The 15,363-nt window shown below is 50.7% G+C and overlaps 1 protein-coding gene across 1 annotated transcript in view; it reads left to right on the top strand.

The window, feature by feature from the left end:
• Ft (cadherin-related tumor suppressor fat) overlaps positions 1-15,363 on the top strand; it is a 78,382-nt gene that overhangs the window by 38,828 nt on the left and 24,191 nt on the right. The window contains exon 2 of the mRNA XM_076321386.1: positions 14,708-15,061. Coding sequence (XP_076177501.1) covers positions 14,708-15,061 — 354 coding nt within the window. The remainder of the gene's footprint in view (positions 1-14,707; positions 15,062-15,363) is intronic.

The following is a 15,363-nucleotide window of genomic DNA, read 5'->3' as shown; positions in this document are numbered from 1 at the left end:
TAGATCGTTTTCGCGAGTGTGCACCAACCTTAATGTATAAACCGTAAAAGAACGCGACCCCGTTGCATCGGGTTGACAAATGGACGGGGATGCTCGCTTGGCAACAAGTGCCGTGTCTTTGGCTCGAGACAAAAGCGGATCGTTGGTAAGAGGCCGACGATTACATAAGGGGTCAAGCACGGGCCACAGGTATCGAGGAAGAGGGGAGGTAGGCCCCGGGGGGAGGAGGATAGATTGTGTAAGTGGGCCACCTTCTTATTGGATTGGCTACCCGTGATAAGAGTCCGCGGTAATTACCGGGACCCGTAATCGGCGATCAGCGCGAATCGCTAATCAGTGATCCGGGTCCCGGAACGAAAATCTTCGGATACGCGCGTTATGCGGTCCAAGAGAGAGAAGAAAGAGAGAGAGAGAGAGAGAGAGAGAGAGATACAAATGGAGGACAGAGACGGGTAGAAAAGGGGAAGGAGGGGGAGGTGAAGCCCGAAGAAGATTATTTACGACGCGGTTCACGGTTTTCTCAATGGTTTTTCGAGGTTTCGCGGGAACGCGTTCGACGCGACGGGAAGAACGGTGGTTCCTGGGACGGGTACGCGCGAGTAAGAAAATCGAGGCTGTTAAAGGGGCGGGGGTGGGTGTGGGGGAGAGGTTGTGTACGGGCGCGTGGTCGTAGAAGGGAGAGGTAGCCATCGACGAGAAAGAGAACCGGAACGAGGCGCGAGTCTTGGAATGCCTTTTCGAGTTTCTCGCCAAGTGGCCATCAGTTCGGAGCGCCGGTCATCCGAGCCAGCCGGAGTCAAACGAAATCACACGGATTTACATATTATGATTTACATCCTTGTCCTCTGGCTCGTCTGCCTCTCGCCCCTCTCGCCGCGGCGTTCCCGTCTCGTGGCCCTCGGCTCCGCGTCGGCTCTTTTTCCCTTTTGTCTCGTCTTTTTCTACCACTCTGGCTCGTTTTTCAAGAATTTTCTCCGTCGTGCACCGAGCTCGGCAAAAATACACCAATCCACGGTTAAGATCGGAGTGAATTCGAAACGAAACGCGAGCGAATCGATGCGACGAGTATCAAGCTCGGACGAGATACGCGTCGAAACGTTGGGCCGGATCATTTTCCGCAACTTTGTCGGCGGGACTTTCTCCGAACTTCTCTCTCTCTCTATTTTTCACTCCCCGACTCGCTCGAGCAGCTTTCCACGGACTGACCGTTGATTTTATTTTTCCATCGTGTGCCGCAGAAATCTTATACGCCCGGCCGTGCTCGTTAATTGAGTCGTAGAGATAACTTTTTCCGCTTAATTTCAACCGTTCCCTCTCTCCCCCTTTTTCTCCTACGACCAGAAGAAGATTAGGATCGGATCAATTCCGTTCGGATAGTCCCGACGAATCGATTCTGGGAAACTTGTCCGCGCCTCCGACCGGGCGCACCACTCGGCCGAGTCTCCTCTTTGGAATTCGCGAAAGCGAATTCGAGAATCTTCGACATTTCCTGCGCGATGATTTACGCTCTTGTACTTTGTTCTTCCTTTCGCTTCACGGACTCTCCCGTCCCCTTGGCGTGTCCCGTCCTCTTCTCTTTTGGACACGGCATCGCCGCGTGGCTCGAACACCGCTTAACAATGAAGATTTATTCGCGTTCGAGGAAGACTCGCTTCGTCGACGGTGAACCTTTCAACGTCTCGCGGAAAATGAACTTCGATCGGAGGAATAATTCGCTCTCATTGGAAAAAATAAAAAATAAAAAAAAAACAAACGGAGAAAAGTCTCGTAATTTATCATTAACGACACTCTCGTTCGAATAAAAGAAAAGAAGAAAAAAAACAAAGGAAAGTCTGGTAGTTTATCATTAACGACGGATGCTGCGTCGATTTCAATTAATCGATCGGCGAACGGAACGCGTTCGATCTCGGCTTCGCTATCGATAGCAAAATTGGCGCGTTGCCGCAATCGGAGCAATTTTTCTAATTACCCCGAATCGGTGAAATCTCCGAGAGAAACGATACTCGAACGTGAAACGTAATGATAGACTCGTGGGCCACGCGATTTCACCAAATTAGCAGATTTCCACGTCCGATGACAGGGACCGGTGGCGCGGCTAGGTGGGGAAAGAAAAAAAAAAAAAAAAAATAGGAAAAAAAATAAACGGAAAAAGAAACCACCTGTGCAACGACTCGGCGTCGCGCGAACCGGAGAAAATTAGCGGATTTTCTCGTCTAATGACGGTAACTTGTCGTCGAAAAAGAAAAAAAAGAAGAAAAAAAAAAAGAACGCGCGCACACGCACACCGATACACGAGGTAGAAACGAGAGAGGCCGATAATCCCCGACCCGGTTCGAGACGGCGCTCCTTCCCAGGGCGCGCGATTCGAAAATTGACCGTCCGCTTCATTATCCTCGATAGCTCGCGTCGAGTACCTAATCGTGAAAGTGACCTGATTTATCGCGATAAACTGAATATCCTTGAGCCGTCAAACGCGCCGAGAAGCGGAATAATGGAGTAGAACGTGGAAACGCGTCTATTCTACGAGGCGATCGCTGCTGCTAAAAATAGCCACGTACGAAGCGAACGAAATTCCGTAATCATTGTACGTTCGATCGGCGCGAACGCGACCGCTCGCAGGCGGTCGGTCGGTCGGTCGGTTGTTCGTGCAGAATTGCGCAACCGGAACGGCAACGAACCCGGCTACCCGTGATATCATTCGCCGAATTATCTATCAGATTTCGCGGAATTTCAATTAACCTTTTATGACAATTTATGCCGCTTAATATGCATATCGGAGTGGGTGTGACGCGAACTATTGGCCCTCCGCTCGTACGTTACGTACGTATATTGGAGCAAGTTGTAAGTTTACGAGCCCGGTACGTAACGAGTGCCTCGGTATCGCCGCTACGTGCTAGCGATAGATATTTCTTAACGCGTTTCGGTAAAAACGATGGGTCGAGACCGTTACACCGCGCGATAGTTTTCATTCACCGTGTTTCGACACGGGGACGGGGTTCCGGTTTCGAACGTTTCCTTTCAATTTCCTCCGCTGTAAATTACGTCGTCGGTCCGCGAACGTAACGTTGAGTCACGATCGGTTCAATGAGAACGAGAATCGTTCGAAATCCATCCGATCGAAGAAAAGTTACCGCGAGTACTTTCCGGTTATTGATCGATCGCGAACGGTGAATTTTTCTTCGTACGATAAAACCAGCACGGAGACAAGTTATCCGGGCAAGGTTCGGAGCTGGTTCGAGGACAGCGTAATCGTGAAACAATTTGCCAAATACGAACGTCGCTGTTCCAACGATGGTGGTGGTAATAGCGGCCGGCGTACGAGCAATCGCGAAAGCGATCGGAATTGTCTCGGTATCCTTGATCGGGCGGCAGATAATCAGCTCCGTGGAATAACCAGAGCTACCAAATAGTGTACAAAGTTAGCGAACGGTTGCAAAAACTCGCGAACGATAAATCGTCGAGCCGAGGGAGCTCGGTTTGTATCGAGGAGCCCGCGCGAAACATCGACCGTGCAAAAACTCGCGCTGGGTCGGGACACGTGCCGGCGGGTCGCGGTCGCAAATATAAGCCCTGGCTACCCACGTTATTGGAGACGCAGAAAATCGAGGAATGTGCATGTCCGTGCATTATCGCGCGGCCCACAGCCCCCCGGGGCCCGAATGCGAGAAACGTACTAGCGCCCGATATAATACGTACGCCGCGTACGTATTACAAGGGCGTAGCCGGCGAAACGCACGCCGCGTCGCGATCGTCTCGCTCCGAGACTTATTAGACGACGAGAACAATGCGGCCGGCTCTCCTTCGCCGCGTCTCGATGTTTCACGCTTTTCTCGTGAGAAGAAAAAAATTGAAAAGAAAAAAAAAGGAAAAGAAAAATCGGGCTTCGAACACTGCGTTCGTATTCCCCCGTTGATTTCGCGCCGCGACAAAACTTGCGTACGTGTTTCGATAAACGTCAGGGTTTCTCAAACCGAGACCGGTTCGAGCGCGATCGAATCGATTCGAAATCACGGCAAGGATATTTTTAATCGAGCGATTACACTACCTCGAAAGATGCGACTCATCGCATCTTTGCAAGTAATGTATCGCGTTTGTCGATTGGTACGAGAAACGAAACCAACCTTGGTAAACTTTTCGTTCGAGCGGAAAAGGACACTTTCACTTTTCGGTTGAAAAAATACGCGCGAATCGCACCTCTCGCGATTCAACGAACACGGAAGACGAGTATTACCGGTGGGTACTCGTACCTGCTCCGATATTACGTTTCCCCAAAATGGAGTAAAATTTCGTCGAATGATTCCTTCTATCGATCGAGAAACGGAAGAAATCCCCCGAAAAGAATCCTTGGACTCTGTCCACGTTCGACTTACTTATGGTACCGTGTTCCCCGTAACCCGGTACCGATCTTCTACCCCACCCTCCGCGTTAAATGGGACTCGTTTTTATTAGATCGGTTACCTCGATAATTGCACGAGTCCCCGACGCTCGCGTTTCTTCGACCCGTATACCCCGCAACAATGTTCGTCCCGTGCTCGTGTCATCGCCGGGGCGACGATTTCACGAAACTCCGTGACCGAATCGTGCGACCGTAAAATACGAGAGAAAACGTAAAATACCGATGGATCGAAGAATATTCTAACGAGAAATCAAACTCGAACTCGACCCGAGATCTCGACGCTCCGTTCGTAGCATTCCAACGGAATTCCAAGCCGGCGTATTCGCAATCGACGCCGACCGATATTTCCACACGTTGTGTGCTTCCCTCTCTCTTTCTCTGTCTCTCGCGCGCGCGACAATTCCACGCTCGTATTCGCCGCTCCGGTCGGTCGATTTATTTTAATCGTCGCTGAGCGAGCGAGCGAACCAACGAACGAGCGAGGCGCGCGCGCGCGCGCGCGGTTTAACCTCTTAATCCGTGGGGCGAATGGCAGGCTACAGCCGGCTCGTGTTTTATCGGCTTAATTTCCCGATCTCCTCGCGATCGTCGGAATCGTGGAAGAGGCGCGATAAATCGCGAGCAGCCTTGCTCGGTTCGATCGGTGAGGAGCTCGTTCGTTCGGTTGGTTCGCTCGATCTCTCTCTCTCTCTCTCTGTTTGGCGCGCGTTCGGTCTCGCGGTCGTTCTCGCGGTCGCTCTCGCGCACGCGCTTTCAGACCGGGTGGGCTCGACGATATCGAGCTTCCCGAGAGAAAGTCGCGTCAATTATACGCGGGGACGTGGCTTATGGCAGTACGTGTCTCTCCCGTGGGCTCGGGTATATGCACTTCACTTACGTGGGATATGACACGCGCTTCGTGCCAACGAAAGAGAGAGGGCTCTGCCGCGGTGAGGGTTGCCCGGCTCTTTTTATTTCCCTCTGCGTTACCCCCACCACGGTCTCTCACCTTCCCTTTATCATTCTCCCTTTCCGTCGGACCGTGGACGCTCTCGCTCCTTGTCGCGAGGAGAGAGCGGGAGGCCGACGCAACGGCCAGAGGGCGGCCGGGTGGGAGGGAGGGAGGGAGGGAGGGAGTGCAGGGGCGACGTTCGAGAATAAAAAGAACGCGGCGGTCGAACAACTCTTGCACGACAGTCACGAGTGTAGGTACGTACGCGTATATGAGCGTGCAGGCGCGTAGAACACGTTCCTCTCCATCCGCGGGGGGGAAAGGGTAGCAGTTATCGGAAAAATGCCCGGTATGCGAGCTGTCACTTTTTCGTCGGTGACCAGCTTCCTTTTTGGATCCAACGTTTCGAACGACCGATCGGCCCTCGCGACGCGCTGATAACGACCCTTCGATCGTTCGTTTCTCTGCCCTTGCGGCCCGATCGGCGATTTCGATGCATCCGTAAATAACGAACGTTTCGTTCTTTTAACATCGACCCCCCGTCTACGAAACCTCCAACTTGTGTTTCACGATCGCGATCCTTTGTTTCGAACGTTGCCCGAAAACTGATCGTCACCTTCGATGTACCTACCGTAAGGAGGAGAGAAGGTGTCACGCGACACGATTCCTGCCCGAGTGACATCTTTCTAGCTACCAACAGTACCACCGCGTGACATCGTTGTTTCAACGAGTACGAAGCAGCGAACTCACGTGTAAGAATACGAACGAAAGCATCGAACCAATTCAACGTGTAAGAATACGAACCGGTGCATCGAACCGGAACACCGGCTTAATTTCAGCGACCGCGAATCGAACACGTTGCTCTATCGAGTCACGCTTATCTCGGACAGCGGAAGTTTTCTTTTTTTCTTTTTTTTCAACCGGTGGCTGGCTGCCGGTCCGAGATTTTATGTATCGACGAGAATGTTTCCGTTAAAAAATGGGCCTCGTGCCGGTGCCGCATGGCCATAAGACGGCACGTAAAGTCGGTGGCGTAACCGGTAGCATCGGCGGTCCTCTTTCAATTAATAACGTGATCATAGGTTGTTAGAGGTTCCTTCGCCAGACAATCCCCACCTCGTCATCCCTTTCCCCTTGTATCTCTTTTTCTCTCGTTATTCTACTTCCACGCACGTCACACCGCTTACCTTGCCGCCTCCTTTTTTTCCATCCGTTCTCATCGCCCTCCCTCCGTCCGTCCGTCCGTCGTCGTCCACCACCTCCTCCAGTCTCCCCTCTCGTTCGTCCCTCTGTTCCTCCCTCGCGACCTTTCCTTCCCCTTTTCGTTTCCACCGCCTCCTCCATCCGATCCGATTTGAATTTGGCCAAAGGACGCGCATTAGTCCCTCGCGATTACGGTTACCTCGGTGTGCGAGTTCGTTCTCGCCCGCAGCTCGATCCTTTGGGAACTGAATGAAACGAATTCGAGCAGAACGAGAACTCTCGGTAGAAGGGAGCACTACCGTCGATAATGATCCTTCTTTCACTTTCCTTCTATTCTTTCCGTCTTTGCTGCCCTTCACGGCCCTCTCGCGCTTCCCGCGAATTACGAACGGAAATTTGTCTCCCTTGCCGCGAGACCGTTTCCACGGGCACCACCGCTGCGGGACGCGCGCGTGTTTACCGCTCCGGGGCGACGGGCATTCATTACTCTTCGTTTGAGCGGTATTGTAATATAATTTTAACGAATTCCGCGAAGACACGAAATAAAAATACAGAGTCAGTCGGGATTTTGAAAAGGACGATCCATCACGACGCCCTGACGGATCTCGCACAAAGAACGTCCCTGCCTATAACCGACGTTCCTCTCCGCTCGTGCAGCGCGAGATACCGCCGCGTATACACGAGCGGAGAGTGAGAGAGAGAGCGAAAGAGAGAAAGAGCCCCGCTAAATTAGGATTTGGCGTGTATGTCGGACATTTCTCAGAGGGGGAAAAAACTTCTCGCGTATTATCACGATAATGCGAGGACGCACGCGTTCGATACACCCGTATAAACGAAGAATACCGAGCGGCGCTTCTTGTTTACTGTTTCTTCTTCCGTCGTGCGATCGGTTCCGTCATTAGGTCATTGATCGCTCTATTCCTTCTTCGACGAAAACGTTTCCGTCGACCGAAATTCCCTCGTTCTCTACGCGAGTTTCTTTACACGCGAGGTGCAACCGTTTCGACGGGATCGCACGTACGCAACGTTCCAAGTAACTATTTCTTGTATCGTTCACGCTCGTAAACAATACCGATTACTTTACCCGCCGGAGATTCACTGACGCGAGTTACCAACGATGTCGACCGTTCACGAACGATTTAACGGTTACCTTGCTCTCGCGTAACGTAAATTTTGTGGCGATGCGTGAAAATGAAAGGGAACGTGTGAGGATACGAGGTGCGAAAGAAGAACGTTCAGGGCAGTAATTGGCAGTGAAGAGCTGTCGTTTTTGGAAAATCGTCGAAGCGTGTCGTGACGCGTAAAGAGAGAACAGGATAGTCAGCATAGTCAGAGTAGTCAGTCAGCATAGTCAGAGTAGTCAGCGTAGTCATGAATTGTGCGTTTCTTTAATGTTTCGTTCTTGCTACTGCATCGTTCGATACACGTATCCCCTACAACTTTATTCACCCTTGTTTCACAACCATCGTCATCAATTAAATAAATTTCTACAATTTGAACCCTTTCGTTGCAGTACCACGTTGTCTCGTTCGACTCACGAGTTCTTCTCGCGAACCACGTCCGAACATTGACCGAAGAGCACGAGTATTCGCACCTCGAATTCGTTGCTCGAATCGTCCGTTCGATTCTCAAGGTGCTACGAAAATCTGAAATTCCCGACGGCACGGTAACTCCCCGTCAAAGAATTAGAATCTATCCGCGGGCTGATCGAAAATTCAGTTTTCGTCACACGAGGAGCGAGGACCCTCCTCCATCGTGCGTCCACCGAAGGGCGTCGCGGTCAAACGGTCATCGTTTCTCTCATTCCCATGGCGGGCACGAACGACGTCTCAAATCGAGAGAAGCCTTCCCGGGTTCGCTGTCGTGCACGCCGAACGTGTGGCGGGTCAAAAAAAAGAGAAAAAAAACAGGAGAAACGAAAGAAAAAAAAAAAAAAAGAAAAGGAACCACCGATTCCATCACGGCCATTTTCCGTGACATATTCCTCCTGTAACGGACACTTAACCCGCAAGCTGCGGTCGGCCTCTCGACCGTAGGCATCTCGCATGAGGCAGCGTCTACCCGGTATAAATTCAATATCCCTCGTGCGTCCACGAGCATCGGGCGAAAAGTCCGCGTTACGAGATTCCGTAGGGGAGGAACAACGGGGGTAGAAAAACAAAGCGAGCCTGCAGCGGTGTCCCGACAACGTTGCGACCGCAACGGAAACTTCGATGGCTTCCCCGCTGTTGCTCGATACGCGACTCGTGTGTACGTATGTGTATGTATGTGTACGTACGTGCACGCGTGTCTTTGTATTTCCCCCCTCGTGGTCCTACCCCTCGCCTTCCTCCGGTGGTTCTTCCTTTTTTTAATTTTTTTTCTCTCCTTTTCGTTTAATTACATCCTCGATTCGGCGGAAAAAACTCGGCCTCGTCACAGGATCCCATATGCGCAAGGCAAGGTGCATCGGCCCTTGCGCGACAGACTTTCGAGGGGAAACGTGACGCGCGGGACCGAGGGCCCCCGACTCTCTTCTCTTCTCTTCTCGAGTGCAATTTCCGTGCGCGCGAACGGGCCGCTTATGGTCGCCGGGAAAACCGTTTCCCCGCTACCGAGCAACGGAACGTTTCGTAAGGTCGAGCGTGATTCGAGTCGCGTGCTCCGGTCCGCGGATGGAAACGTGCTCCGATCGGTAAAAATGAACAATGACGTTGGCGATTTGAATCGCTCGGCTTTACGATATCGAGCGAACAACCCTCGACTTCGATCCATTGTATTTTCACGTAAGATCACACGATGGACGAACACTCTAACACTACTGTTTCACTGTCCAGTAAAGCGATAGTTTCGTTTCGTCGAGTTTGTAAAAACGAGAGAAAGAAACTCCCGCTGGAGCTTGGAAAAAGTATTCAAAGTGAAAGTAAAATCGATGGACAAAGCAATCGGTTTTTTTTTACGTCCCGGAGGTGATGGTTTACTTTTGGCTAGTTTTCGAGGTAACGTAATACAGGCTAGAGGCTAGAAAAAGAATTCGAAGCGGAAATAAAATACCCAGTTAATATTACCGTTCGGAACATACCTCTATCGGTGATCGAAACAAGTTCGGGGATGTTCTCTGTCATTGATTTCTAATACGAGCACGGGGAAAGAACCGTGGCCCGAAATTTCCGCGCGGATGGTTCTAAAATTGTCTCGATCGGTGGGGTGCATTATATTCCACGAGGCGCAGGAGGTGTTCGCTCATTACGAAAAATTCGAGCCGACTCCCACGCGATCGCTCGGAGCGAAAATAATACGGACGAACGATCGCGGCGGGACAAAACGAACGGCTAGAAACCGGACGATCGACTTATATTCATCATCCGGCCGGGTTCGTCCGTGTCCGTGTAACGTACACTGCCCGGGCTACTTGAATTTCCTAATTTAACGTGTTTACTGTGTTCCACCGGCCGGGCATAAATTAGTATGTTTATCACGGAGCGGAGTGTCGCGGTAGAATTTAACGTCACCACTCACGAGTTAATCGTACGGTAACTCGATATATCTTGAATCTTATATAAATATATGTATACGCGCACGGTTACGCGTAGAGCATTCCTCTCGCGGGTCGCTCGCAGTATGCGAAAACCGCGCGCGTATGCTAACTAACATATCACTCGTAATAAAGATACGTAGTTACAAGCGGCGGCGGTGTAACTGGTCGCGCGGACGGTTACATAAGAGAAGCTGCGAGATCTGGAGCCGTCCGTGCATAAGGAATGCTCATTAATACGCGTTACGTTGTTCCTCGACCGATGATCGTTGTATTTTATTACGCTCCCGGTTCGCGAGGCCGTTCCTCCGGCTCGGTTTAATTCCGCCGCGCGGAAAATTATGGACGAAAATCCACGGCCGCGGTGTGAAATATTATAACCGGGCACCGCGAAGATCAAGGACACCAACCCGGTGATTACATTCGATGAGTTTTATTAAGGAATCGCGAACGCTCGTTAACGGTTCTCCGCCAATTATCTCGCGTCTTTTCGTTGGCACACACACCCACCCGCAGATCGCTCGCGAGTTACACACGGTACCACCGCGAGGACGAAACGAAACACGACCAAATTCCACCGTAACTTTATCGCGATAGATCGATACTCGTTTTCGGAATGGGAGTCCACCTTGTACGGGACGATATTCGGTGCAACGTTACGAAACGGTGTTGAATATGCTTTAAATCTAGAGAAAAGATTCTCGTAATAATTTACGCGCTTCTGAAATATTCGTTTTCGGAAAGAGAGTCCATCTTGTACGGGACGATATTCAGTGCAACGTTACGAAACGGTGTAGAATATGCTTTAAATCCGGAGAAAAGATTCTCGTAATAATTTACGTTGTTTTACACGACTTTAACCCTTTGGACTCGAGAAGAGACCCTCGGTCTAATTCAGTATACTATTATTTTCGATCAGGGAAAACTTGGTGGTTTGGAATTGAAATTGGAATTGAAATATTACGTATGCGAAGTGTGTAAAAATGTTCCGTTCCGGATTAATTTTACGACTCGGAGGATTTTCTCGAGGCGTCGGTTTCCGGTTGTAAAGAAGCATCGAGTGCAAACTGTTGAACGTACGCAGCTCTTAACGAAAGATACGACGCAGTGAAGATAATTGAGAAGCTAAGAGTAAACGTTAAAATTTCGCGACGATGGTGTCGAATGTACGCAAAGGGTGGAAGCCCTCGGTGAATATTTAAGAAACGGTGTAATGGTATAGAAACGGTCTGGATGGGAACGGCGCGTTCGAAACAATCGAAAAACAATTGAACCCGCGGGCATGAGCGGCGAGTATTCGTCGGCGAGGTTCGCTCCGACGTGGACATATCTACGACTCGGTCGAGCAGTCCGCAGACGGACGGTGTCGTGGCACGAGAAAACAAAGCTATTAGTCGTAAGAACCGTAGATATATATCTTATTGTCTCCAGCCGCTAGACGGAATTACAGCGTACCCTTTAGCTGCGCCGTACCCTATGGGAATCCATTCGGAGGAGCGTTATTAACTCGACGGAGAGTCTCGTGGCCGGGGCCCTCGTAGGACACAGGCGTGTTTCAACTTGGCGCGGCCGTAGGAAACGTAAAGTCGCCGCTGCGACTTTGAAATTTCCCCCTACGCGAGAATAGAAAAATCGAACCTTTTTTACGAAAATGCAAAAATTCCGAGAGAAACGGTGATTCGAACGCTGTCGCTCCTGTTCACTCGATTTACCAAATATCTCTATCTCGTCGAGCAGCCGGGAACGCAAACCGGAAAAAGATCGAAAGGACAGCATCGGGGAATTATTAGTAGATATATATTCTTATTGTCCCCGGTGGTTACACAGAATTCCGTAGGTTTAAGGTCCACCGGCTCGTCGTCGTCTTCGTCGTCTTCGTCGTCTTTGTCGTCGTCGTGGTCGTCTTCGTGGTCTATGGGGGCCCCCACGAAGATACGTTATTAATCGGGCGATGTCAGTGGTTCGACCCCTCATAGAGAACCCATAGGACCCCGTTCGGTAAAAGGGAGGACGCGGCGTTCGAGAGGGGGCTTCGAAGGGAGCAGTGAGAGAGGGGGGGTACGGGGGCCTCGGTATCGGCTCGGAGGTGAACAAGGAAGACGGTAGGGACTCGCGGAGCGAGGGAGTCTGGGGCCTGAGAAAAGACAGAAGAAGCCTGCCACGAAACGAGGGAGGGAGAACGCGTTGTTGCCGGAGAGGGAGAGAACGAGACGGTACAGATGGAGGGAGAGGGGGCGTGGGGCAGAGCAGGGCGAAGGGGGAAACAGAAGAATGGGACTCACTTCGTGCATGACCCAAAGAAACCCCCGCTGAGCGACTCGATCCGATCCGCTGATCCCCGACCGCGCTGACGCAGATACCATCTTTCCTTGCACTCCGAATGCTCTCCGGGCGTTTCTTACCGCCCATATACCTCGCTCCTCTCTCCTCTCGCCCGGGCCCAGGCCACGAGGAGCAAAGAAGAAGGAATATTCTATCCGAGACAGCTATATGACCGCACTGATTTGTCTGCTTATTGTTGCCGTTCCCGTCTCCTTGTTCCCCGATCGTGACGATGACGCGACCGTCCCCGCGGACATTCCTCCCGCGAAATTCGCGACTAAGACGCGTACCCTTGTCCACGGCCGCGCGACAAAGAGGATCGTGGAATACCTCGGAACGACGGAGAACGTCCACAGTCGATACACCGCGACGGTACTCGACAACGACGAGGGTTCGATGACTGTTCCCGTTCGATGATCAACCGACGAACCGTCTTAGACACACCTGAACGTTCCACGGTACCGAGACAGGAATTTGGAAGGTTAGAGATCCTCCGAGCGGTGGTTGCAACCATCGTGAGCGTTTCGAGTAGCCGCGGAAGCGTTCCAACGTGTAAACGAAACGTCGATGGAGTTGGTAAAAGTTTCAATCGCCACGGTGGAATCTTCTTCGTTTTTTTTTCTTTTTTATAATTTTTACGCGATAGATTTTCGTACGATTAATCACGCTCGGAGGGAGCGGGGTCAAGGTACTTAAAGCGTACGGCTACGCGAGCCCGGCGTTGCGAAATAATTAAAAAGTCAAATTCGTTCGGAAACCGACGCACACAGAAATCGTGCGTTTCACTCGCGAGACACAGGACCGGCTATTGTTTCGTCATCGTCGAGTGTACGTTCCGTGGCACGCCTAGGCGGTTCGAGACCAATAATCGATGGCACGCACTTTATCAATGACGGGCCAAGTCCGACTAATTACTAGGAAGATCGATGCGTTTGACCAGGGATTACGTAAGCACGAAAATCACATGCCCTTCTGTATTCGGTTCCCGAAGACGTCGTCCGCGTTCACGTTTCACGTATCCACTCGACGAGAAACGAACATCGCGGAAATAGAATCACGTCTTTTCAAACCTGGAACGTTTCGAATGAAATTTCCATGGAAGATTTCATCGAGACGAACAACGGGAGGGATAGATCGATGGTTGGCGATGATTGTTCGAAAATTCTCATCGGAGGCTCGTCTGGTAGAAAATAATTTCCACGATGCATCCGTACGGGAACGTTCGTCCCGATAAACGGTATTAGACTTCCGATTCGCGAACGATAGTTCGACGATCGAGATGTTACGCTGGCACGATGGTTTTTCAATAGTTCCAGCGTTCCCTCGACCGTTTCGATACACTGGCTTCTGGTAGTCACATAAACCTTGGCCGCTGACGTGACTGAGAATTTAATGAAATGAGACATGCGCGCAAGTCGGATCGAAAAACAAACTTTCTCACGATTCTTCGCATGCATACCGTGACTTCGACGCAACAACGGCCCGTAGATTTATATTGATTGCGCATAATTATATCCTGGCGACCGACAAAACCAACGCCGGACCCTCTCGTTGCGATTTATCGTTAACGCGCACCTCTCGCGGCGCGAGATGAGACTTCTCCCGATTGAAATACACCGATTGAAACGTGTCAATTAGTCCCCCACCACTTGGGTTGTTCAGCAGATTTTAAGACCGCGAACCCTCGCGAAACCGTCGGGGAGATCGATTAATATAATTCGTGTCAAGGGTAAATCACTGGAAATGTTCCGCGCAACGATTCTTAAATTACACGAGGACGAATGTAATTCAACGCGGAGGTTTTTTTAGTAGTTGAGGCACAAAAGTACGAGACGTTCCGAATAGAAAACCCAGCCGAGATCTGGCCGAGCCTTAACCGTCGAGTACCAGGAAATCCGGGACGGAACACGATGACCGTTTCGACTAGAGAAAAATCGTCTCGTATTCGTCGATCGATCGACAAGGAACAAAGAGATTAAAATTAATCGAACGCGATTACAAGTCGTTCAAAAACTACGTTTCTCGGTTTCTGGGTTTCGACTAGCGAAAAATCGTCTCGTTGCATTCGTCGAGAAGGGACAAATAGATTAAAATTAATCGAACGCGATTACAAGTCTCTCCAAAAATTACGTTTCTCGGTTTCTGGGTTTCGATTAGCGAAAAATCGTCTCGTATTCGTCGATCGACCGACAAGGGACAAACAGATTAAAATTAATCGAACGCGATTACAAATCGTTCAAAAATTACATTTCTCGGTTTCCGGGAGATCGTTTTTTCCCCGATGATGATCGTGATTCTACGAATCGAAAACGAATCATTTTCTTTTTTCTTTTAATTGCAGGTTCGCGTGACGGTTCTCGACAAGAACGACGTGGCACCGACCTGGGGTCCCGGCACCTGGAAATTCAAAATTTCCGAGGAGGCGCCCCCCAACACCGTCGTCACGGTCCTGAAAGCGTTCGATCCGGACACGATAGGTACCCTGACTTACACTCTGGTGCCGAATCATCGTCCTGGCGGCAACACGGACAACCAGGAGACCGAGGACGAGACCGAGAGCCAGTTCAAGCTTCATCCGACCACGGGACAACTGACGCTCGCCGAGGCTCTCGACAGAGAGACCAGAGAAAAATATGTCCTGAAAGTTCGAGCCGATGATGGATTGCAACACACCGACGTCACGTTAACCATCCAGGTAGATTTCTTTTCCGTTCGCGTCTTCGGCTCTCTTCGCTCGGCCTAATTTTTTATCCGGCGATTGCGGTTCCGATCGAGCAGTCCCGTGCAGGTATCGTTTCTTTATTTTTTTCCTTTTTTCTTCTTTTCCTTTTTCACCATTTCGGGCAGAGGAAACCGGCATAGTTTCGCGCCACGGTTCATTTCTGCGTTACCGTTGCATTAACGATTTTTCGCGCGATACCGATCTTTTCCAATCGAATCGAAACGAAGCACGCGCGCCAGATACATCGAAGACGACACTCGATCGTTACGAAACAC

This window comes from Ptiloglossa arizonensis, chromosome 10 (assembly GCF_051014685.1).
Source record: "Ptiloglossa arizonensis isolate GNS036 chromosome 10, iyPtiAriz1_principal, whole genome shotgun sequence".
Lineage (NCBI taxonomy): Eukaryota > Metazoa > Arthropoda > Insecta > Hymenoptera > Colletidae > Ptiloglossa > Ptiloglossa arizonensis.
Note: the sequence above shows the minus strand (reverse complement) of the source record. Positions and strands in the feature narration are given on the sequence as shown.